General features: G+C 42.1%; 2 protein-coding genes across 2 annotated transcripts in view; both read left to right on the top strand.

Annotated features, from left to right (window-relative positions):
* vps26a (VPS26, retromer complex component A) overlaps window positions 1-8444 on the top strand; it is a 64126-nt gene extending 55682 nt beyond the window's left edge. Inside the window, exon 9 of the mRNA XM_063071148.1 lies at window positions 7554-8444. Within this exon, the coding sequence (XP_062927218.1) occupies window positions 7554-7664 (111 nt within the window). The 3' untranslated portion in view covers window positions 7665-8444. The remainder of the gene's footprint in view (window positions 1-7553) is intronic.
* Window positions 8445-15986: 7542 nt separating this feature from the next.
* The window catches only part of supv3l1 (SUV3-like helicase), a 41238-nt gene continuing 32480 nt past the window's right edge, over window positions 15987-24744 (top strand). The window contains exons 1-3 of the mRNA XM_063071498.1: window positions 15987-16358; window positions 18318-18395; window positions 21300-21407. Of these exons, the coding sequence (XP_062927568.1) occupies window positions 16124-16358; window positions 18318-18395; window positions 21300-21407 (421 nt within the window). The 5' untranslated portion in view covers window positions 15987-16123. The remainder of the gene's footprint in view (window positions 16359-18317; window positions 18396-21299; window positions 21408-24744) is intronic.

Genomic DNA, 24744 nt, shown 5'->3' with positions numbered 1-24744 from the left:
AATTATACTTGGTATAGCCTCTGGAGACATAGTAAACTGTTTTGTACATGTAAGAACTACTTAAGATGCAAGCAGATAATTGTTAAACTGCAAAGAAAATAACAATAAAACAGTCATCTAACATCGGTCTTTGTGTATAGTTTTTCATTGCTTTTATTATATTTATTCTGTGAATGCCTGCAAGAAAATGAATCTCAGGGTTTATGGTGACATATACATTGATAATTTACTTTGAAGGGTGAGTCAGTTCTCTCATTTGAGTCTAATACTGTGCAACTGCAGTGTGGATTCTGTTATTTGTGTGCATGATGAAAGTAATTCTGTCAAATATCTTATCAAGCAGTACTGCCAATGCCTCTACTTCCTCAGGAGACTAAAGAAATTCGGCACGTTGATTTTGACCCTCACCAGTTTTTATCAAAGCTGTATAGAATGCATCCTATCTGGAAGCATCACAGCTTGGTTTGGCATCTGCTCTGCATATAACCGTAAGAAACTGCAGAGAGTTGTGGACACAGCTCAGCATATCGCAGACAGCAGCCTCCCCTCCATGGGCTCTGTCTACATTTCTCGCAACCTTCATAAAGCATCCAGCATAATTAAAGATCCCACCCACTGCAGACAATTCTCTCTTCTCTCCCGCCCTTTAGTCAGAAGATAGAAAAGCCTGAAGGCATGCACTAGGCTCAAAGACAGCTTGTATCCCACTTTTATAAGACTATTGAACGTTTCCTCTAGTTCAATAAGATCTTGACCTCATAATCTACCTCAATGTGACTCTGCACTTTGTTTACCTATACTGCAGTTCCTCTGCACTGTAACACTTTATTTTGCACTCTTGTTGTTTTACCTTGTACTACCTCAATACACCATAGTTTTGCAAACTGTTGATACAGATCAATTCATTACAAGTTCTTCACCGTATGTCGGAACATATGACAATAATAAACCAATTTGTCTGTTCCTTGCAACTCCTCCTTGAATAAATTGTGTCACCAGTAAGTCACTTAATTTGACTTTACCCACACAGCAAATATGTAGAGTCAGACGGAAGCTCCCCATGTCTGTGCTAACTTTTTTGCCCATCTACACGAATCATATTTGCCTTGCTTAATCAAGTGCCTATCCAATGCCTTTTAACTGTAGTGATCGTACTTGATTCCACCACCCGTGGCAATGCGTTCGAGACTTCAACCACTCTATGTATGCCTATTATAATTTTATATGAGGTCATTATTTGTCCTTCCTTCCTTCATTCAGGGAAAACCAGCCCAGCCTAACCAACCCCTCCCCGTATCTAAAGTCTTCCGTTCCAGGCAACACCGCGGTGAATCTCTTTGCACTCTCTCCAGAACATTCACATCATTCCATTTTGGGTTTTCCCTGGATATATGGAATTTTAAGTGTTTTGATTATGTTAATCTATAATATTTAAAATCCTTTTTTTATTCCCATTGTAAAATATTTTTATCAGCATTAAATAATCCATCTGACCAGTGTGCTGGTACCATTTATTCAATGCAAGTGTCTTCAACTTTTTGCGGTCCTTGCCACACTGTTAACAACAAGCTAATTGCTATACTCTGTTAACTGCTTAAATTCTGATTTATATGCAAATACTCCCCTGACTCACTACTGCCATACAGTCCCTCTTATTTTAAGAATCTTTCCCTGTCTATAAATATCCACATTCTTTCTTAACATCACTTGGGATGTGAGTCATTCCAAATCACTGGCTCAGTTTATCTTATCATTGAATTTTGGGAATTATTCTTGGAGTTACTGCTTCTTTTCCAATATCCCTTGAGATTGTGAGATTATGTAAACAGCCTGACACTTGAGATTTGTCTTTGTGCCTTTTGTATGTGCATAGTGTCCTCCACTGGTCTTCAGGTTCTACTGTCACTGAACACTCCTGGAAATTGAGGCTGTAGATCTACATTGTGAGAGAAATGATGGTGGAGACACTGGAGAAAGGGCATTTCAGGTGAGGATTGGAAGCAGAAGTCCAAGTTTCTCAATGTGTACAAACCTTCAGAATGGATTGCCGAGTCCACAGAAAAAGTATATGCACATTGGCAAAAAACTTGGGTAGAGAATGGATTATGATGCAGGGCGGAGCAATGGGATCTTGTGCTGGGTAGAATGGTTGATGGAACAAAATAGTAAATGAAAGTCTGAGCAGTGTAATGATGTGACTTGGCTTTTCAACTATGAAGGAGACCACAGTAAAATGTGTTCCTTCCATTTATAGTCACTTGGTAGTCAGAAGCAGACAGTGAGAGAGTGAAAGTGAGTTGTCATAGCTTACTGCCGTCAGGTTGACCTTGGAACAATTGTATTACAAAAATGAATAAAATATGCGAAGTTTGTGAAATTTATAAGCAGCATGGGGCAGAGACCCCATTAGTTTAATGTTTAGCTTTCAACAGAATGCTGGGAAATGGAGGGGAAAAATCTGTTTGTACATCTGGTCAGTGGTTCAAGTGTGTTCAAAGTGAAGTAGTAAAGAATTGGAAAAAGGCGGGAGGAGAGAGAGCAGCGCGCTGCGCGTGCACAGCCCTCCAGTGAAAAATGATATCGTATCCGTTAAGTAGGGGCCGTGGACAATTCTGATTTGATGGAGATGGACGTGAAAGCACAGAGGAACATCTGGAGAAATTTCTGAAACGCAAGTTCGCTGCTGTTGTTACTGCGCGGTCAGGAATCTTCCGGAGGGAAGGCCTCAAAATCCCTGGCTTTGCCTGTTGTTGGCGACCGAGATTGAGGTCGAATTGTTCGGACAGAGATAACGTTCTGTACTCGGTGTCGGAGACCTGAATCGGAGGCTCAAAGTTTTCGGATGACTCAGAGTCGGACTGAGGTCGGGCATGGCAGGGAGAGTTTTTCTTCCTTCTTCCGTCTGCGTGAGATGTGGGACATTTGAGAGACTTTGAACTTTTTACTGTGCTCATGGACTTCTTCATCAAGTTATGGTATTGTTGCACTGTTGTAACTATATGTTATAATTATGTGGTTTTGTTAGTTTTTTAAGTCTTGGTTTGTCCTGTGTTTTTGTGATATCACACTAGAGGAAATATTATTACTAAATGACAATAAAAGAGGACTATGTGTCTTCATAATCTAAAAGTGATTAAAATAGAGAGAAAAATAGAAAAAGTCAAAGTTCAAAATAAATTTATTTTTCAAGGATGTGTATGTAACCATATACTGCCATGAGATTAATGTTCTTGCAGGCATTCACAGTAGAACAAAGAAATATATGAGAGAACAAATGAAAAATAACATACAATGACTAACAATGGATTCAATTATATTTATTATCATAGAAATTATACAATCTTGAGATTTGTCTGCTTACAGGCAGCCACAAAGCAAGAAACTCAAAAGAACCCAATTAAAAGAAAAGACCAATACCTAATGCAGAAAGATAAGAGGAATAAAACACAAATTATGCAACAATAAAGCAAGCAACAACATTTTGAACCAAATTGAGTCCATAGTCCCAAATCCAGAGCAACCGGACTGGGTCCATAGCCATGGTCTCGTTCATCATATAGTTGGGCAAATTGCCGCGAAGCTCCCAGACACAAAGCATGTAGCAGCCAGAGCGTGCTGCAGGGAGAGGAGTGAACATTGTAGGAGAGGGAATGGCATCGACCTGATCCTCGTCCCTGGTCACGACATCCTGCTTTTCAAATGTATCTGGGGAGGTATTTAAATCAACAAACCCCGGGTTTGGCCACGCTCTGGGACCCAGCCCTGCTGTAGTGAGACATGTTGGGCCTCGACCTCCACTGCCCAGTCTGAAGCCGCTCTCAATCTCTCCAAACTGGCTCGGCGCTCAGAGTGATCCAGCCTTGCACTTGCTTTAGATGGACAGGCACTGAAACTCTTCCGCTTTGGCACCTCTCGTTTTCAAATGTTTTTATTGTAAAGCAACATCAGCTTAACCACAACCGACAACCTAAAGTACACTGTTTCTTTTTTCTTTTCTTTCTTATAACAACATAATGAAAGTCAAATGAATGTATGTATAGTAAACAAGCAAAAAGCAAAGGAAACCCTACCACCCCGTCTCCTTTCCCCTTCCCAGCCCTCCCCGCACCCCTCCCGTGTGCGCTGTTTAGGTCCTACCGCCCCCCACACTTAGTTCAGCTGTCAGTCTCTTCTAAATACAACAGTAATGGTTGCCAGATTTTTTCAAATTCCTTGAGTCTGTCCTTGATAATGTATCTTATCCTCTATATGCAGAGTATCCTTCAATGCAGCCAGCCATTGTCTGAGTTTCCTCCTTTTTTCAGAACATCAGTATGAGTTTCTTTCCATTAAGTATGCCATAGGTCAGGAGTTGTTGCTGGGTAGCCTGGAATTTATTTGACCTCGCAGAAGCTCCAAAAATTATTAAAATGGGGACTGGTGTTTATCTTTGATAGGACCTCAAATATTTGCTTCCAATACTCTTGTATCCAGGGACATAAAGCATAACTATGTAACAAACTTGCTTCTGAGGACTTGCATTTCTCACACACTGGGGACACCTCTGGGAATATTTTATGAATCCTTACTTTTGAGTAATGTAGTCTATGTAGGATTTTAAATTGTATTAAACAATGCCTGGCATTGATGGAACAGGAGTTAATATACTTCAAGCCTCATTCCATATAATGTCATCTATCACTGTACCCAACTCCTTTCCTCACTCATTTTTAATATTATCCATTGTTGTATGACACGTGTTTGAACGGCATCACCACCTTGGCACCTCTCAAACCCCTGCCCAGCACCATCTCTGACATCAGCATGACCTCCAGCAAAAGAAGACAATTTGCGCAAATATATAAAAGTAAATAAATAATACTGAGAACATAAGTCGTATAGTCCTTGAAAGTGAGTCCATAGGTTGTGGAATCAGTACAAAATTGTGGTGAGTGATATTATTCACTAGTTCAGGAGCCTGATGGTTAAGGGGTAATAACTGTTCCTGATCCTGGTGGTAATGGAGTTAAGGCTCCTGTACCTTCTTCCTGATGGCAGTAGCAAGACGAGAGCACAGCCTGGATGGTGGGGGTCCTTGATGATGGATGCTGCTTTCTTGTGGCAGCACTCCTTGTAGATGTGCTCAATGCTGGGGATAGCTTTGCCTCTGACTGACTGGGCTGTATCCACTTATTGTAGGCTTTTAAATTCTTGGGCATTGGTGTTTCCATACCAGACCATGATGCAACCAGACAGGATACTATCCACTGTGCAGACTTTTAAGAAACCAGAGTTGCTGTCGTGCATTCTTTATGATGGAACTTATGTGCTGGTCCCTGGATAGATCCTCTGATAGCTCCAAGGAATTTAAAGTTACTGACCCTCTCCACCTCCAGTCCTCTCATGAGGACTGACTCATGGACACCTGGGTTCTTCATCCTCTGATCAGCTCTTTGGTTTTGCTGATAGTGAGTGAGAGGTGATTGTTGTGGCACCATTCAACCAGATTTTCAATCCCCCTCCTATATGCTGATTCCTCACCACCTTTTGGACAACAACAGTGGTGTCATCAGCAAACTTAAATATGGCATTGGAGCTATGCTTAGCCTCATAAATCGAGTAAACCAAGGGACTAAACACACAGTCTTATAGTGTGTCTGTGCTAATGGTGATTGTGGAGATGTTGCCAATCTGTACTAACCAGGAAATACTCATTCAATAAAATAATTTGGTTATACATCCATATTAATAATGGTAGGACAGATAATGTGATGAGATTATACATTACGGAGCTCCTTGAGCCCACTCACCTCAAACCTGTGCCCTCTAGTTTACTACCCTGTGAAAAAGACTCAGACAAGCCCCCCCCCCCCATAATTCTGTAAGCTATAAGTTTACCCCTTAGTCTCCTGTGCTCCAGGGTAAACCATTCCAACACATCCAGTCACTTCAAACTCAAGCTGTCAAATCCTGGTAACATCACTGAATCTTCTCTGTATCCTCTCTGGCTTATTTATTTTATTCTATTTGGAGAAACAGCGTGGAGTAGGCCCTTCCAGCCCTTTGAGCAACCCTCGATTTAACCCTAGCTTAATCATGGGAAGGTTTACAATGACCAAATAACCTTCTAACCGGAATGTCTTTGGACTGTGTGAGGAAACCAGAAAACCCCTGCATTCCTTGGGGAGGACATACCAACTCCTCACAGAGGATGACCGGATTGAACTCCAAACTACGACACCCTGAGCTGTAATCGCTTCGTGCCTGCCACTACGCTAACGTGGTGCCCTAGTGAGACCATAAGACATAAAAGCAGACTTAGGCCATTCGGCCCATTGAATCTGCTCTGTTTCATCATTTCATTTCCATCTCAACCCCATTCTCCTGACTTCTCCCTGTAACCTTTCATGCCCTAACTAATCAAGAACCTATCAACCCTGGCCTTAAATACATCCAATAACCTGGCCACCACAGTCACCCGTGGCAGCGAAATTCACAGATTCACAACTCTCTGGCTAAAGAAATTCTGTTCTAAATGGATATTGTTCTACTCTGAGACTGTGCCCTCTGGTCCTAGGCTCCCCTACCATAGGAAACACCTGTTCCATATCCACTCTATATAGGCCTTTCATCATTCAATAAGTTCCAATGAGATCTCCCTTCATTCTCCAAATCTCAGCGAGTAAAGGCCCAGAGCTGCCAATCGCTCCTCATACGATAAGCCTTTCATTTCTGGAATAATTCTTCCCAACCTCTTCTGAACCCTCTCTAATGCCTAGCACAGCCTTCTTAAATAAGAGGTCCAAAACTGTTAATAATCTATCACATCCACAGAATGTCATGTCTACTCCTCTAACTATGGAATCCTCTGTCACTACTGTAGCTCTTTTTGTCCCCCTTCCCTTCTGAGCCATGGTGGCACTGTATCAAAGATTCAGTCGTTGTGGCTCCTCTGGTAGGTTTTCCTCCTCAACAGTGTCCAAAATGGTATACTTATTATTGAGGGGAATGGCCACAGGGGTACTCTGTACTGGCTACCCATTTCCCTTCCCTCTCCTCTCTCCCTTTATTTAAATCTCTTGCACCCCAACCTGCATGAGGCCTCCAGCACTGATTCAAATCAACTGTGCTGCCAAGAAGAGCTTGAATAGAAAGGGGATGATATGTTATTTGGGAAAGGTGGGGAAGTAGGATTGAGGTTAGGATCACACCAATGGTGAGCCTATTGAAGGCGAAGCAAGCTACTCAGCACCTTGCTCCTGGTCCTAACTGGTATTTTTAAATTAATGTGCTTTGTTAACTGATGTCAGTTAACTGTGGTGCAGTTACAATTGCCAGTAATGTCTTGAGTCAGAAGGAAAGCGAAGTTTGTGTCCTCCAGAACTGTTTTTGGAAGTGGACGTATGAAACCTTCTGAAGGAATAGCTCAATTGTGTCCTATGATCAAAATGAATAATAGCCTGCTAGCTTATGTGGGTTTGCATTAGATTATTGTATTAATCAGCAGCTGGTTCTAATCCAGCAAGTGAAAATATAAAGCGGAGCCTATTAAACAAGAGTTTTTATTTTGACAGGAGATTGTTCTATGGAGGAAAGCTCCTGAGAAGTTACGGAAAAGAACCAATTTCCATCAACGTTTGGAATCTCCAGAGCCACAGGCTTCCGCTCAGCAGCCTGAAATATGAGTGATCAGGGCAACTATCTCTTTAAGATTTGCCAGAATCCACAGACATGGTCATTGTGTTCCAAGCTCAGTTTCTCCGTGACACTAAACTTCCAGAAAACTAATTGTTTTTCAAACACTGGAACATGTAAAGCTATCATTTTATACCACATAATTACAATTAGTTTGAACGTGCACTAAAAATCTGTACAAAGCAGGATTTTTATTTGGTCCTGTATGGCTGATCTAGTTAAGCTGCTTGGGCTTGAGATTTACTGTTCATGAAGTACAGATGCTTAAGTATGTCTAGGGCATTTAACAGTCACGATTTTAAGCACACAAGTTAGTGTGGGGAGAAATTTGAAGAGTTTTTGTATACTTCTAATTCTGCATTTGAAATTCAGTGATTGGTCTTGCTTCTGTTAGTATTTTTGCATGTTGTAATCTTTGGCATATTCCACTTGTTTAGATAGCAGAGGTTCTACAGTCATTCTGTACTTCAGTCACAGGTCCTAGCAGATAAAGCACTGTCCAAGTCCTGACCTGTAACCTTGACTGATGTCATTGCAAGTAACTACGTAAAGTTTCCAATTTCCCATTGTTAATGTCAATTGCAACTTCAAAGCCATTTAATGCCACATACTTTCCTGCATGTCCATGTCTGAAATCAGTAAATGGAAAATTGGAAATATTTTAATACTTCTGTAATACCTGTACTTGTATCAGCCTGGAAAAATGTATTCTTTCTATATTCAATAAAACTGCCAATGTATCTTAGCTACTCTCATTCATTTCAGATGTTGTGTAAATCTGTGTAGAGGGGAAATCCAAGCCAGATTAAGGGTTAGAGTTGGCGGATAACAAATGAAATCAGTGCTGAAGACTGAAGATGATATAATGATTGATAATGACTGTTAATAGAATATTTGCCATCATTGCCTAAACCTTCCAACATTCATGATTTCCAACAAGCATTATTGCGGAAGCTTAGGGGGATGGAGAGAATTGGTTTTTTTTCTCCTTGTATATTAAAAGATCTCTTTTACAGAGTGTTAAAACACTGCATTAGTTCCTAGTAACATTATTGTGTTAAGATTATTAATAGGCTTGTTATCAAATAAAATTTGATTCTGGAGATAATGACTCTGGGGCAGTATGGTGGCATAACACTAGCACTAGCCAGCGACCTGGTTTTAATTCTCACTGATGTTCGTAAGGAGTTTGTATGTTGTCCCTATGACCACATGGTTTCCTCTGGGTGTTCCAATTTCCTTTCACATTCCAAAGATGTATGAGTTAGTAGGTTAGCTGGTGTAATTGGCTGGTGTGGGCTCATTGTGCAGCAAGGGCCTGTTATTGTGCTATATTTCTAAATAAAATAAATAACTAAATAGAACAGGTGTTCCAAAGTTTGATTGACGGGATAGGCTTAATTGAGTATCTTAAGATGAGGAAAAATCTGACATCAGATCAGGTAGATGCCCTAGGGAACGGAAGTCAGAAGTAAGGACGGTTGTAGGATGCTACCCATGTGATTCCAGAATGGTTTTATTGAAGTCCAGCTGAAGAGATCTAGCTTAGAAATCGTGAAATTAACATGTTTCCTCAAAGTCATTTTGGGGAGTAACCCCACATGTCAAAGCCTTGGAGAGCAATCTGTTTGGTGAGCTAAAATTGGGAGATTGCCTAACGTCAAGTGTGTACAGGAGCAGACTAATCCCTTACTATGGGTTAGGGCAGGACAGGATGGGTAGAGTGGATCGGTGGGGTTGCTGTGCTCTGCAAATCAGTTCTAGACATCTTGCACTATAGAACAACTGAGGAGACAAACTGCCCTGTAGCCTTTGACACCCTTACTACTCTAGAACCTATGAACCTATGAAATTTACACGTACATACCTCTTTAAGTATGTACGTGTAAATTTTATCTAGGCCTTTCAATATTCAGTAAGTTTCAATAATGACTTGGGGGCTAGAAATGGAGCCAAGTGTTGACAATTTGATACTACAAGACTATTGGAGTGTTGGAAGAGGATGGCAAATTCAGCCAGATGAAGGGTTACTGTTAAGAAGGAGGCTCAGTGACTGGCATTGTAGGAAAGCTGCTGTTCCACATTTCCAGAGGAAGGTTCGATCTTGACCTTCCATGCTCCTCCGTGGAGTTTGCAGGTTCTCTCTGAATGGCCACCATCAAAGTTAGTTACTTGGCCTTTCCCTTTTTTCCTTTATATAAAATGATACCTCATCAGCATTCACCAACAACACCCCCCCCACTTTCCCACTCCCATTCTCTGGGACTATACCCCGTTGCCAAAGTAGATTTGAGGTGTATAATACAAGCCTGCTTTACCTTGCATTTTTGAGAACTTGTATTATCATAACTAAATCTGATTGTCTATCCATTGTCAAATAAGTTTTTCTATATACAACACGAGAGTATAAGAGTTAGTTAGAAACTAATATGACCACTAAGGTCTGCATTGCAGCTCATTAAGATCTTGGCATTCTTAATTATTGACGTCCTGATGCTCATCATTTCCAATACTTCACATTCTTTTTGTGCTTTCAGAATGTTGCACATTCCTTCATCCTCCAATGTACAGTTTTACAGGATGCAATCTACCCTTCCGTTGTTTATCGCCACTCCCTTCATATAATTACGCCCTTGGTTTTGCCTTGATGTTTATCTGTTGACATTTATGCACAATCCTTGCCTATCACATGTCCTCAACTTTAGACCTTCATCTTGTTAAAAAGCAAGCCGTGAGAGGTAAGGACAATACAGAGGTGGCCAAGGGAGGCAGAGGAGCGGAAATGGGGCTGCTTTGAATTGGTGAACTGGGCCATGTCAAAGGATCTGCATGAATTACACCACAGCTGTCATGAGTGCACCCCACAAATCATTCAGAGTCTTTCTCAACCAGAAGCCCTGGGTGAACCAAGAGATTTGCAAACTGCTGATGGCCAAATTGGTGGTGTTCAGGACTGATAATCCAGGAAGCTTCAAGAGGTCAACCTAGGCACGACTTCCAGCAAGCCATCTCACATGCAAAGTGGCAATTGCAAACAAAACGTGAATCACAGAAGGATGCTCAACAGCGTGGCAGGGTTTGAATGCCATCACCTCCTACAAAGCAAAACCAAGTCACATAACAAGATTTCGTGCCCAGATGAGCTCAATGCCTTTTATGCACGCTTTGACTGGTAGAACACGGAGGCAACTTCACAAACCCACAACAGCCCCTGACGATCTGTGATTTCAGTCTATGAGGCCAATGTGAGAATATCCTTCAGGAGAGTGAATTCACGGAAAGCATCTGGCCCAGGCGCCATATGAAGACGTGTCAATCAACTGGCTGGAGTATTTACGAAAATCCTCAACTTCTCGCCTCGGCAGTCTGATATACCCACCTGCTTCAATCATACCAGTCCCCAAGAAGAACTTAATAACCTGTCTAAATGATTATCGTCCAGTAGCACTTAAATCCACTGTGATGAAGTGTTTTGAGAGGGTGGTCAAGAAGCATATCAACTCCTGTCTGAGAAGTGACTTGGATCTGCTCAAATTTGCCTACCATCGCAACTGGTCAACAGCAAATGCCAGCAACACACACAAAATGCTGGAGGAACTTAGCAGGCCAGGCTGCATCTATCTATCTGCACAACTGCACGTGTCAGATACATTCTTCCTCTATTGAGCAAAGGCTGTTGGAGGTTCCTCATAAATCACCACCTGCCAACGTGAGAAAATCCAATTACATCATACACTTGTTTCCTGTCAGTGAACTCATTTTCAGTCGATGGCACCAAATTAATCCCAAACCTATATGCTTTGATTTGGTACACTATGTGGGTTTTTAATCAAAGATCTTCTGAAAATTCAAATACATCACATCCCTATCTGTTCTACCAGTTACACCCTCAATCGTTACCCATAGGATTGTCGAACATGATCACACTTTCACAAATGTGTGGGCTTTGTCTGACCCCACTGATATTTTCTTAAGTGATCTGTAACTCATATCCTCAACATTCTTCCTTCCTGCCACTGATGAGCCCGTCTGTAGTTCCAAGAGATTTTCATTTTCATTTTCATTTCCTCGTTCTTTAAATAATAGGTGTTCCATTTACTAGCTTTCAATTGAAATGGAATTGTTCGATAATCAGTAGAATTCTGAAAGATGACAACCAATGCATCCAATATTTCATGGATTTTTAAATACATTGAATTTGTCATGAAGTAATCCAAACAGTATTTCTCAAAACTTAGCCAATATGTAAAAGCTGCCTTCTGACAATGATGTATTATACTGCCACCAGCAACTTTGTAGAGTCAGCATACTACAACACAAAATGTCACATCTGGGGGTCTTGTTGTCATATTGTCCTTGAACCATTTACAAACCTGCATTGTGACTGTTCTGTGTCTTGGCGTGTTCAGTGTCACAAAGGCCCATTTGCAATGTGTATGACTCCAATCAGCCAGGCAGCACCATCAATACCCACCATTCCCCTTCACAACCTCGTTTTCTCATAGCTTTCGATTAGACTGACCCGAAACAGCAATTTAAGATCAAATAGCCTATCAGCCCATTATGCCGATAAGACTGTGGAATTAGTTTGAGGTTAGAGGGTCCAGGAAAGGAAAGATAGGGAGTAGTAGTAGATTGGGAACAATACTTGCTACAAGTAGCAAGGAGAACCAATTAGCACTGACCCAGCATTTTTATTTTTTGTTTTATTTAGTGATACACTGTGGAGTAGGCCCTTCTGGCCCTTCAATCCACACATCCCCTGACAACCCCGATTAACCTTAACCTAATCACGGGACAATTTACAATGACCAATTAACCTCCCCAGTGCAACACAAAGAAGCTGCTGGAGGAACTCAGCAGGTCAGGCAGCGTCTACGGAAAAGAGTAAGCGGTTGACGAGACCCTTCATCAGGACTGGAAAGGAAGAGGAGAAGTCAGAGTAAGAAGGTGGGGAGGGAGGAAGAAGTACAAGATGATAGGTGACAGGTAAAACCGGGAGAGGGGTTTGAAGTAACGAGCTGGAAAGTTGATTGGTGAAAGAGATAAAGGGCAGGAGAAGGGGGGCATCTGATAGGAGAGTATAGGAGACCATGGAAGAAAGAGAAGGAGGAGCCCTTTGCAAACAGTCAGATCCTTCCTGTTATAAACCTATCTCACTAACTTCAGACATTTGTGCGATAATAATGGAAAGGATAGTTATAACAAAGCTTTCTTATTTTGTGGAAAGTAGTGGAAAATTCGCTGTGTAATAATCTGGATTTCAAACAGGGAGAATAACCATAGTCTTGGTGTTAAGTTTAGAATCTGATATTTGTAAAGCCCATTGATAAAGAACCAGTGGTAGCAGTTTTCTTTGATGTAGAGAAAGCTTATGATATGTTATGGACGCAAGTGTTGCTGTTTAAACCTGAAAGGACGGAAATAGGTGGTAGAATATTCAACTGGATTCAAGATTTTTTATGTGACAGGAAGATACAAGTTAAGGTGGGAACAACATTTTCTAAAGAGTATGAGATGGGGAGCACTGGGGAGCATGTGTAGTCCACTTCTTTTTAATGTTAGGACTAGTGATATATTCTTAAATGTTGGCTCAGACATTTGCAAATTGTTATATGCTGATGGTGGTGCTGTGTGGAAGAGAGGGAAGATTATATCATTAGGAAAACGCAGGCAAGTATTAATGAAGCAGAGGAATGGAGACGGTGCAGGTTTAAATTTTCTGCTTCGAAAGCTCAAGTTATTTGTTTTCTAAAAGGGACATTACACTCACAGTTGATCTCAGGTTATACAGTGAATCTCAAAAACAAGAGTCAGTGGTAAAGTTTCTAGGTTTGTGGATGGACACAAGGCTGACATGGAAGGTGCATGTGAATAGAATTCTAGGGAAGTGTGTAAAAAAACTCTTAATGTGCTCATGTGCTTAGTTGGGTGTGGTTAGGTTACAGGAAGGAAGTCACTAAAACAAATACATATTGCTTTAAGAAGGTGGTGATGAATCAGCATATAGAGACTGAAATTCTGGCTGAGTGTGCCACAACAACAACCTCCCACTCAATGTCAGCAAGACCAAGGATTATTGACTTCAGCAGGAGGGAACCAGAGGTCCATCTGCTGGTCCTTACAGATCGGCAGTGTAGTGGACCAGCAACTTTAAATTCATCAGTGTTATCATTTCAGAAGACCTGTGCTGGGCCCACAATAAGGAAAGCACGGCAGTTCCTCTACTTCCTTAGAAGTTTGCGAAGATTTGGCATGACATCTAAAACTTTGACAAACTTCTACAGATGTGTGGCGGAGAGTATATTAATTGGCCGCATCACAGCCTGGTAAGGAAACATCAATCCCTCGAATGGAAAGTCCTACAAAAAGTAGTGGATACAGCCCAGTTCATCACAGGTAAAACCCTCCCCAACCCTGAGCATATCTATCTGGAGCGTCACCACAGGAAAGCAGCATCCAGCATCCGTCCCTCACCACCCAGGTCATGCTCTCTTCTCATTGCTGCCATCAAGAAGATGATACAGGAGCCTCAGGAACCACACCACCAGGTTCAGGAACAGTTATTACTCCTCAACCATCTTTGGGTCTTGAACTTATTACTATTATTACTCCTTTTTGTATTTACAGAGTTTGTTGTCCTTTGCACACTGGTCGTCTGCTTTGTTGGTGCAGTCTTTCATTGATTCTATTATGTACTGTATTTTGGTAATAAATTCACTTTGAACTTTGATTATGGGTGTGTTGTTTCCGGGTCAGCCTCACCAGCGGTCTTCAAGTCCAAGCTCAAGCATTCAGATTATGCTGCGGTGCTATTAAATCATCTCCAATTTCAGCATTACTGGTAGAAATGGGTGAATTACCTTTATCAGACAAAGTATCAGTATTCATGCCTGAGGTAGTTGCTATCATTTTAGCCCTGGAATGGGTTGAAGAAGTACACCCTGATTACGTACTCTGATTCATTCTCAGTCTTGACTTCTATTACATTTCAAATTGTAGACCAGACATTCTTCTTGAGATTGGACAACATCTGCTGAGGCTGCAGGGTCTAGGCCGGTGTATTCATTTCCTATGGGTTACGGTCCATGTTGCGATTGAAGGAAACGAGATGGCAGATGTTCTACCTAAGCAATCACTTAAAATTACTGATATACATGCAGTGGAGCCTTGGCATAAGGGGGAGGTGAAAGCCATAATTAAAAGTCTATTTAATCACTGTGGCACCAAAGTTAGGATAAGAAAAAGAAAGTTTGGCATTCATATAAAATTCAGAGGATGGTGGGAAATCATCTGGGAGATGGGTATTAAAGGGGGGAAGAAGTTATATTTACACGTTTACATAACAGGTTGAACAATACTTTGTTCAGAATTAATATGCATGTTACTGACATTTGTAGGGAGTGCAGTTGTCAAGAAACGGTGCAGCATGTATTGTTTGCAGTTCCCATGAGGCGCAAAGGAAACATCTAATTGTTAAATTGAAACCTTTGGGACAGACACAGTTTACAATGGAAAGTTTGTTCGGATGCGTATTTGACTTTCTGAAAATCATTTAACTTTTTGATGCCGCAAACACGAGAAAATCTGCAGGTGCTGGAAGTTCAAGCAACACACACAAAATGTTGGTGGAACGCAGCAGGCCAGGCAGCATCTCCAGGAAGAGGTACAGTCGATGTTTCGGGCCGAGACCCTTCGTCAGGACTAACTGAAAGAAGAGATAGTAAGAGATTTGAAAGTGGGAGTGGGAGGGGGAGATTCGAAATGATAGGAGAAGACGGGAGGGGAAAGGATGGAGCTGAGAGTTGGAAAGTTGATTGGCAAAAGGGATACAGAGCTGGAGAAGGGGGAGGATCATGGGACGGGAGGCCTAGGGAGAAAGAAAGCGGGCGGGGAGCAAAGAGGAAGATGGAGAGCAGGCGAGGAGTGATTGTGAGAGGGACAGAGAGAGAAAAAATAACTTCTGATGTTATGAATTTTTATTTGGAGGGCAATTTAATGGGTAAACTTCCTGTTTCTTTGCTCCACGCCCCAACTGGCAGACCAACATAAGGTGGCGGTAATGCACCTTATATTGGTCTGCCAAACGCCATTAAACTTCACAAGAAGAAAAGCGACGGTGCCCGGTACAAGGGCGCTGCAGCGGCTATTAATGATGAGGACGTTGTTGCTGCTCCTGCCGCCAGGGGGCGTTTGGCATTGCCTCCCCTCCGAAGAAGGAGGAGGACGAGCCGTCACCAGGGTGATGGTTGTCTGGCTGCCCGTCTGCTGCCTGTCGCTTTTGTATTGTTTGTCGCATGATATCAGGGATATTTTGTATTATTTATTTCCCACTGCTATAGTCTGATCTGGATTTCGTCCCCTACTCTAAGCCAATGATTCATTGGGATTGAGGCGTACTGAGGCCACCTCCTCCGGGTCCTCGGTCGCGATGGAGGCCTGAGCGTCGATGTTCGCCGGCCGCAGCCTGAGGTTCCTGGGGCGGACGCGGCGCTGTGGCCTCGGCCTTGCCGCAGGCCATGTTCCCGGCACCGCGCTCCGCTCCCCCGCCAACCCGCTCCGCTTCGCGAGCGAGAGCGGCGCCAAGCCGCCGGACACGTCACTGTTCGTACCTCTGCCGGCCAGGTTCAGAGCAGGGCCCGAGGGCAACGTGGGAGCGGAGCTGAGCCAGAGCCTGAATAAGAGTGAGTGAGTCCGGGGAGAGAGGAGGGGTGAAGGCCTGAAATGGAGAGGAGTTGGGGCTAGCGGGAACTGGGAGAGTGACGGTGGAGATATGTTGGAGCTGGAGTGGGGCGATGAAGATAAGGAGGGGAGTTTCACAGGGATGTGGCCGGGCCAGGGTGAAAGGGTGGGGAGTTGGTGTGATGAAGAGGGAGAAGAGATTGCATAAATGGATAAACACGTGGTAAGTGATGGTAAGATGAAAGTGAAGACTGGAGGGTTGTAGAAACTGGGAGGGAGGTAATCCCATCTCACTGTGCAGCATGTGTGGGCTACACCGCTTCATAAATATTTACTTGAGAAACATGAAAAAAACTTCTGCCATTTGGCAAGCTCAAGGCTGATCAAATTTTGGTCTGAAAAGCAGTTTTTCCACCATCACCCCATACAATTTGACTCCCTTGTAGTTCAGGTGTCTATGTCTCTGCCTCCTGCCCCCACTCCCCCCCCCAACGGTTCTTTGGGGTAAAGAATTCCAAAGAATCACAACCTTCTGAGAGAAAACAAATCCTCTTTGAGGATTTAAGTGTGTTATCCTTTTCATTAACCTATAGTTTAGATAGCCCCACCAAGGAGAATGTGCTTACAGCATCCACCCTGGCAGTTTCTTTCAGAAGCAACTTCATTGAGTAAAGGCTAAGGCTTCGTGACCTGTCTTCCTATTGGCAACACCTTCACCCACAAATAAACAAATGGTTGTGACTAGTGGTGTGCCACAGGGATCAGTGCTGGGTCCATTATTATTTGTCATCGAGATCAATGATCTGGATGATAATGTGGTAAATTGGATCAGCAAATTTGCTGATGATACAAAGATTGGAGGTGTAGTAGACAGTGAGGAAGATTTTCAGAGCCTGCAGAAGGACTTGGACCAGCTGGAAAAATGGGCTGAAAAATGGTAGATGGAGTTTAATACAGACACGTGTGAGGTATTGCACGTTGGAAGGACAAACCAAGGTAGAACATACAGGGTTAATGGTAGGGCACTGAGGAGTGCAGTAGAACAGAGGGATCTGGGAATACAGATACAAAATTCTCTAAAAGTAGCATCACAGGTAGATAGGGTTGTAAAGAGAGCTTTTGGTACATTGGCCTTTAGTAATCAAAGTTTGATTATAAGAGCTGGAATGTTATGATGAGGTTGTATAAGGCATTGGTGAGGCTGAATCTGGAGTATTGTGTTCAGTTTTGGTCACCAAATTACAGGAAGGATGTTAATAAGGTTGAAAGAGTGCAGAGAAGGTTTACAAGGATGTTGCCGGGACTTGAGATACTCAGTTACAGAGAAAGGTTGAATAGGTTAGGACTTTATTCCCTGGAGCGTAGAAGAATGAGGGGAGATTTGATAGAGGTATATAAAATTATGATGGGTATAGATAGAGTGAATGCAAGCAGGCTTTTTCCACTGAGGCTAGGGGAGAAAAAAACCAGAGGACATGGGTTAAGGGTGAGGGGGGAAAAGTTTAAAGGGAACATTAGAGGGGGCTTCTTCACACAGAGAGTGGTGGGAGTATGGAATGAGCTGCCAGACGAGGTGGTAAATGCGGGTTCTTTTTTAACATCTAAGAATAAATTGGACAGATGGGAGGTGTATGGAGGGATATGGTCCGTGTGCAGGTCAGTGGGACTAGGCAGAAAATGGTTCGGCACAGCCAAGAAGGGCCAAAAGGCCTGTTTCTGTGCTGTAGTTTCTATGGTTTCTGTATAATTGCACCCAGAGTCCTGGGTGTGATCCTGCAAAAAAGGGCTCATGTTTTTAACTTAATTAGTTGTCAGCCACTATGTTTATTTTGACATATCAACCTCTTCCTTTGATTTAGAAATAGAAGGTCGTTCAGTTACAGCCGCATGGATAGAGTGGTTGTCTTTCTTTGTTGGTGCTAAGTGATATGATAATTTCTGACAATTTTGTTTTTCTTTAGATGAGGCTCTCAAGGTCTTGAATAAATTTTACAAAAGAAAGGAGATGCAGCGATTGGGAAATGAGAATGGCCTGGATGGTAGGTGACAGAGACCTTGTAGTATGCTATCTGCTTGTGATATATTGAATATTGTAAGTTGATTTGTACTTTCTCCAAATATCTAGAAAGTATAAACGCAAAAGCAGCTTCTGCTCTGTTGGGAGTGCTGCTTTGGACTGTTGGACTGCTTATGGACTTTCTGTCTGATTCAGTTGAATTTTTTATACAGTTTTAAAACTGAACGTTTGTAGCTTTGAATCTGGTTTTATTTAAGGAGACTGTTGCTATAAGCAAAGGACCCATCCTTTACAGCAGTGGTCTCCAACCACCGGGCCGCAAAGCATGTGCTTCCGGGCCGTGAGGAAACGATACGAGTCAGCTGCACCTTTCCTCATTCCCTGTCACGCACTGTTGAACTTGAACATAGGGTTGCCAACTGTCCCATATTTGCCGGGACATCCCGTGTATTGGGCTAAATTGGTTTGTCCCATACGGGACCTCCCTTGTCCCGTATTTCCCCCACTAAGGTAGATCGTTCCTATGAAACCTTTCGTGCCAAAATGTCGTGAAGCGAAGAAGCAATTACCATTAATTTATATGGGAAAATTTTTTGAGCGTTCCCAGACCCAAAAAATAACCTACCAAATCATATCAAATAACGCATATAACCGAAAATAACACCAACATATAGTAAAAAAGCAGGAACGTTATGATAAATACACAGCCTACATAAAGTAGGAATAATGTATGTGCAGTATAGTTGAGAAGATTAAAGCAAAACCGATTTGTGGGAAAAAAAATAGGCACATATGCGCATGCGCACGTCACATATGTGCACATCACACATGCGCACACAGGTGCCTGCGCAAGGCTTCATGGTCATGGTAGTTTTTCCTGGGGTGAACACAAGTGTCCTGGGATTTGACTGCTACTTTTGTCCCTTATTTAGGAGTGAGAAAGTTGGCAACCCTAACTGTAAAAGACATGTTGAGGTGAGTTTAACCCCACTTGAATACCCCCCCGCCACCCCCGGTCCACAAGAATATTGTCAATATTAAATGGGTCCGCGGTGCAAAAAAGGTTGGGGACCCCTGCTTTACAGGATTTTACAATAAATGGATTCAGACAAACAATTGGATATTTGGAGAGTTTATTTGTTATGTGCCGTGTCATATGACATGGATGATCACTGATGACTGTAATTGTTCTTGGCAATTTTTTCTACAGAAGTGATTTGCCATTGCCTCTGGGCAGTGTCTTTACAAGATGGCTGACCCCAGCCATTTTCAATAGTCTATAGCGATTGTCTGCCTGGTGCCAGTGATCACATAATCAGGCCTTGTGATATGCACCAGCTGCTCATTCTTTACGTGAAGAATGTCCTGTGTTCTTTTTCTTATTTATGCTCCTAATCCATTGTTCTTTCGTGGTTTCAGATGAAAATTGCTTATCCCAAACTATTTAAACTAGGACCACAGAATATGGTCGTTGTCGTTCGAGGCTGTGATGGGGACTTTAAGTTGCTCTGGAAGGATGTAGCTTTCTTGAGAAACCCAAGGTCTCCAATTACAGGCTCTTAACTTCACAATATTTAATGTTTTAGGATGGAGAAACAGTGTTGAAATTGTGAGTACTGAAAAGGAAGACTTGCTGAATGGATAGATAAAACATTTTCGATTTAACAAGCTGGTTCAGTCAATGCAGCCGGTAACATTGCAGAACTATGGCCTGAGGCAGTCAGGGGAAGTTATGCGTTGTATAGGAGTCAGTCCTGTCTCCAGCATGAGCAAGGGTATGATGGGCTTGAGACAGTTTCTCTCATTGCTCACCTTGTGGAGGTCAGTTATCTCAGTATTACTGTATTCAATACCAAAATCAGATCTCTTTTACTAATTTCTCATAGCACTTACATTTGTCTCATTGCTTATGGTAGAGAAGTTGTACATATTTCATTGCTGTTGGTGTGGATGTCTGTTTTCTGCACCCTGCTGTTAAGCTCTGTTCTAACTCATTGCTCTCAGTATGAAAACGGTTTCTGTTAACATCATTGCTTGGGGAGCTTAGTCTCATTGCCTAGCAGTAGCTTTGGAGCACCTGTGGCACAGGTTGACTCCCTCTGCTGCGTTGCTCACAATTTTGAACTTAATCTTATTACTCACAGCACTGGGGTCAGTAGAGGTCGTATCTTCATTGCTGTCTACAATGATCCTAATGACTGTCAGTATGGAGATTATTTGTCCCTGTCTTATCACATGTAGCACAGAGGTCAAATTGTTCTTTTACTGTTCCCTTGTAAAAAAGTTTTCTGAGTGTTGTTGCTTTTCCTGTGGACTTAATTTCTTCCAGATTGTTTTTCCAGTGTCATGTCATTTTTCAGCGTAAGTGTCACATTTCAGCCTCCTGCTATGTCACTTTTCCTTTTGACGTAGAAGAAGTGCTTTGGCCCAATAGAGTCTCTGCTGGCTCTCAGCTATCCCATCATTACTTTCCTCACTTATATCCTTGTAATCCATTCTCTCTCACATTTCCTCTTTCATTATGCTATCAAACACCTACGCCAAGATGTAAGTTACAGTGACCAAATAACCTGCCAGCGTGCTCATCATTGGGTGGTGGAATGAAATTGAAATGTCAAACCATATTCTGCTATGTGAACAAAAGTTGCACTTGAGGGCAATCTTGTTGGAGGAAAGAAAGGTGAAAGTATATTTGTTTAGAGAAAGTGTGACAGAAATTGGCAGCAGAAAATTGGTTGATAGTAACTAAAGTTAATATTCTTGAAGCTGGAGTACAGATTATCTTAGAGTTGAACCCAATTCTAAAGAGCTATACTTCAGCAGGGGTGGTAATCTTAGATATAGATTGTTTGAGACTGAGGGGATATTTTGTCTTTATGCAGGAAATAGGTTTTTCACTATTTTATATAATCCTTTTTTTCCATAGCTCGCCTTTTCCACCAGGCCTTCATTAGTTTTCGGAAGTATGTGATGGAAGTTGATTCCTTGAGTGTGGATTTGCATATTATTCTTAATGATATCTGCTGTGGTGCAGGTAAGTGTTACCAATATTTATGCCTTCAGTACAGAATGTATTTGCAACTATGGTGCAAGAGATTTCTTTGAATGTAGGCTCAATGGCATTTCTCTGAAATTAAATCTGAACTGAAACAAAAACGTTGGAAATATGCAAACACAAGAGTTAAGATGCTAAAATCTGGTGCAGCACATAAAGGATCTGGAGGAATTCTGTGGCTCAGGTAGCATCTATGGAGAGAAATGGAGAGCTGACATTTTGGATCGAGACCTTTCATAAGGATAGAAGAACCTTATTATTGAATTGGAAAGAGATTAACCCTCCCACTACATTTCAATGGTTCTCTCAAATTATGTTGTGTTTAAATTTAGAAAAAATTAGAAGTGTCATTTACGATCCTTCCATTAAATTTGAAAAGATTTGGAGGCCATTTATTCAACACTTCCATTATGATGTAATTTAACCCTCTCCAAACTTGTTCTATTTCTTTTAAATATATGGAGAGAGGAGCGGAGTTAATGACACTCATGGTCCTATCTGATGTAACATAACAGCCCATGTCTTTTTCTTTAGTTTAGTTGATTAGTATTGTTTAGATTAGTGTTTTTTTTTCAAATTGGGGTATCTTGTTTTTTTTTCTTTTTTCATGACACTCTTGCATCTTTTTTTCTTATATTTGTGTTCTGTAAGATTTTGGGAGTTTTAATACCTGTGTGTTAATTGAGTTTATATTTATATATGTTAATTATTAACAATGTAATCCCAATAGCTCTGTATTAATATTCTGTTATGTTTAATGTTTTGATATTAATAAAAAGATTGAAAAAGAAGGAATTGGGAAGAAAGAGTGATACCTAGTGTAAAAATGTGTGGAGGGATGGAGTGGAGCAAGATCAAAGGTGAAAACAGGTGAAAGGGGGAGTTGACAGGCAGCTGAGGGTGGGAATGATCTCCAAAGCTGGGGGGGTGGGGGGTGATAGGTGGAAGTGACAAAATGCTATAGAAGAATGAATCTGGTAGGGGACGACTATCAGTGGAAGGAATATGTGTGATGGGCAGGTGGAGGGGGTAAGGAGACAGGGTGATGGGGTCAGTGGGATCAAGGGGGAGAAAGGAAAGGGACAGAAGGAAGTGGTTGCTGGAAGTTGGAGAAGTCAGTGTTCAGGTATTAGGTCAGAGACTACAAAGGCAGAATATAAGGTGCTCTTCCTTTAAGCTACAACTGGCCTCAAACTGGCAGTAGAGGAGGCCATGAGAAGGGGAAGTTGAATTAAAATGGATGACCACTCAGAGTTCCTGTCCTGTACAGTGCATGGAGTCGGTCAGGTCTCACTGACTGTCTTATTTCTCAAGAGACTGCGTCAGGAGCACTGGATAGAATAAATAACACCGTAGTATTCACATATGAAGGACTGCCTCACCTGGAAGGACTGGAAGTGGTGGAGATGGAAGAGATGTAGGGGCAGGTGCATCACTCAGCACAGTTCGGGGATAAGTGCCAGAAGGGGGATTGATGGGAGGGGGGTGGCAATGGGGGGGCAGGTAGGGAGGGATTCCAGTGGATAGGAGAGGGCATAGTGTGCTCGTGGTGAGATCCCATTGGAGATGGCAGAAGTTGCAGAGAATGTATGTTGGGGGTTTGCAGTCTGGTGGGGTGGTAGGTGAGAACTAGAGGAATAGTGAGGAGTGAAAAGAGAACAGATGTAGTGGAGACAAAGGAACTGAGAAAAGGGAATTGTATACTTTGCAAGTGACAGGGTGGGAAGAGGTGTATTTGAGGTAACTGTGGGAGTCGATGGGTTTGTAATAGATGTAAATAGATAATCTGCCTCTTAGTGTAGAGACAGATCAAGAAAGGGGAGAGAGAGGTTCCAGAAGTTGAACCAAGTGAATTTGAAAACAGGATGGAAGTTGATAGCGAAGTTAAAAACTGAAGAGTTCTACTTGGCTACTCCAGTGCAGTGGTTACTGTGGTGGAGAACGAGTTGTGGAATATTGTCACTGTAGGTTTGGATTATGGATTACTCCTTGTGACCAATGAAATGGCAGGTGTAACTGGGGCCCTTGCAAGTCTCCATACTGCATCTCTGGTCCGGAGAAAGTGTGGGAAGTCAAAAGATAGTCGTTCAGGGTAGTACTGACATTCTGGCATATCACAGTGGAACTAGAAATGAGGATTTTGAACTGCTAGTTTAGCTTGTAGAAGGTGAGATTAATCTCCTTGGGCAAAGAAAGTTGGTAGAGAATTATCATTTGGGTAAATTATACTTCACATTGTCATTCACTGGGAGAACGGTGGTAGAGGGGTCACTGATAATCTTGGGTCATATTTGTATCAGTAAGGAGGAAATCATAGAGTCATACAGCATGGAAACAAAGCCCATCGACCTGTCCGATGCATGCTGACCAAGATTTCCATCCAACCTAGTCTCATTTACCCGTGTTTGGCTCATATTCCTCCATACCTTTCCCATCCATGTACCATATTTTAAACGTTAATGTGTCTGCATCAGCCATTTCCTCTGGCAGCTCATTCCATATACAGACTACCCTCTAGATGAAGAAGTTATCCCTCTGATTTCTATTAAATTTCTCTTCTCTCTCTCTAAACCTATGTCTTCTAGTTCTTGATTCTCTAGCCCTGGGGAAGAAGCCTGCATTCACCCTATTTTATACACCTCTGTAAGGTCACACCTCATTCTTCTATGCTTCATTGTATAAAATCTTAGCCTACTCAACCTCTCTCCATAACACAGTTCCTCCATACACCAGTGTGCAATGAACTTCCTTGCTCATGTAAGCTCACAGAGTAAACAGTAATGTCAGAAAAGTCTCCAAACTGGATGGGATCTAGTCCAGGAAACAAGGAATTAAATTGCTGGGGTTTTGAAAATGTTTGTATTTTTGTTAGCCTTGAGTGAGGTACTAGAAGACCGAAGGATAGGTACAGTATTGTTCTGTTGTTCATAAAGAGCATTTGGGAGCAATTGGCCACTGAACCTTGCATTAATAGTGGGGAAAATATTGGACAAAGTTTCTAAGGTACTTATCTTCACTTAGAAAGGCAGGGACTGTTAGGGGTGAGTTGGGATAATTTTGTGCAGGGGAAATCCTGTGTCACAAATCTGATAGGGATTTTTGAGGAGGTGATTACATCAAAGGCAGGACAATAAATGTGGTGTTTATGGACCAGGTTTATGGAAATGTCCTGCTTGATAGACTGGCACAGAAGGTTAAGCATTAGGGATCTGAGATGTTTTTACTAACACGATCTAAAATTTTCGATAGGTGGTAGAGGTCAGTTGTGGAGTGTAACTAGTGATGTGCTGTAGGGATTGGTGCAGGGACCTTTTCT

The sequence above is a fragment of the Mobula hypostoma genome, chromosome 19 (genome assembly GCF_963921235.1).
Source record: "Mobula hypostoma chromosome 19, sMobHyp1.1, whole genome shotgun sequence".
NCBI lineage: Eukaryota > Metazoa > Chordata > Chondrichthyes > Myliobatiformes > Myliobatidae > Mobula > Mobula hypostoma.
Note: the sequence above shows the minus strand (reverse complement) of the source record. Positions and strands in the feature narration are given on the sequence as shown.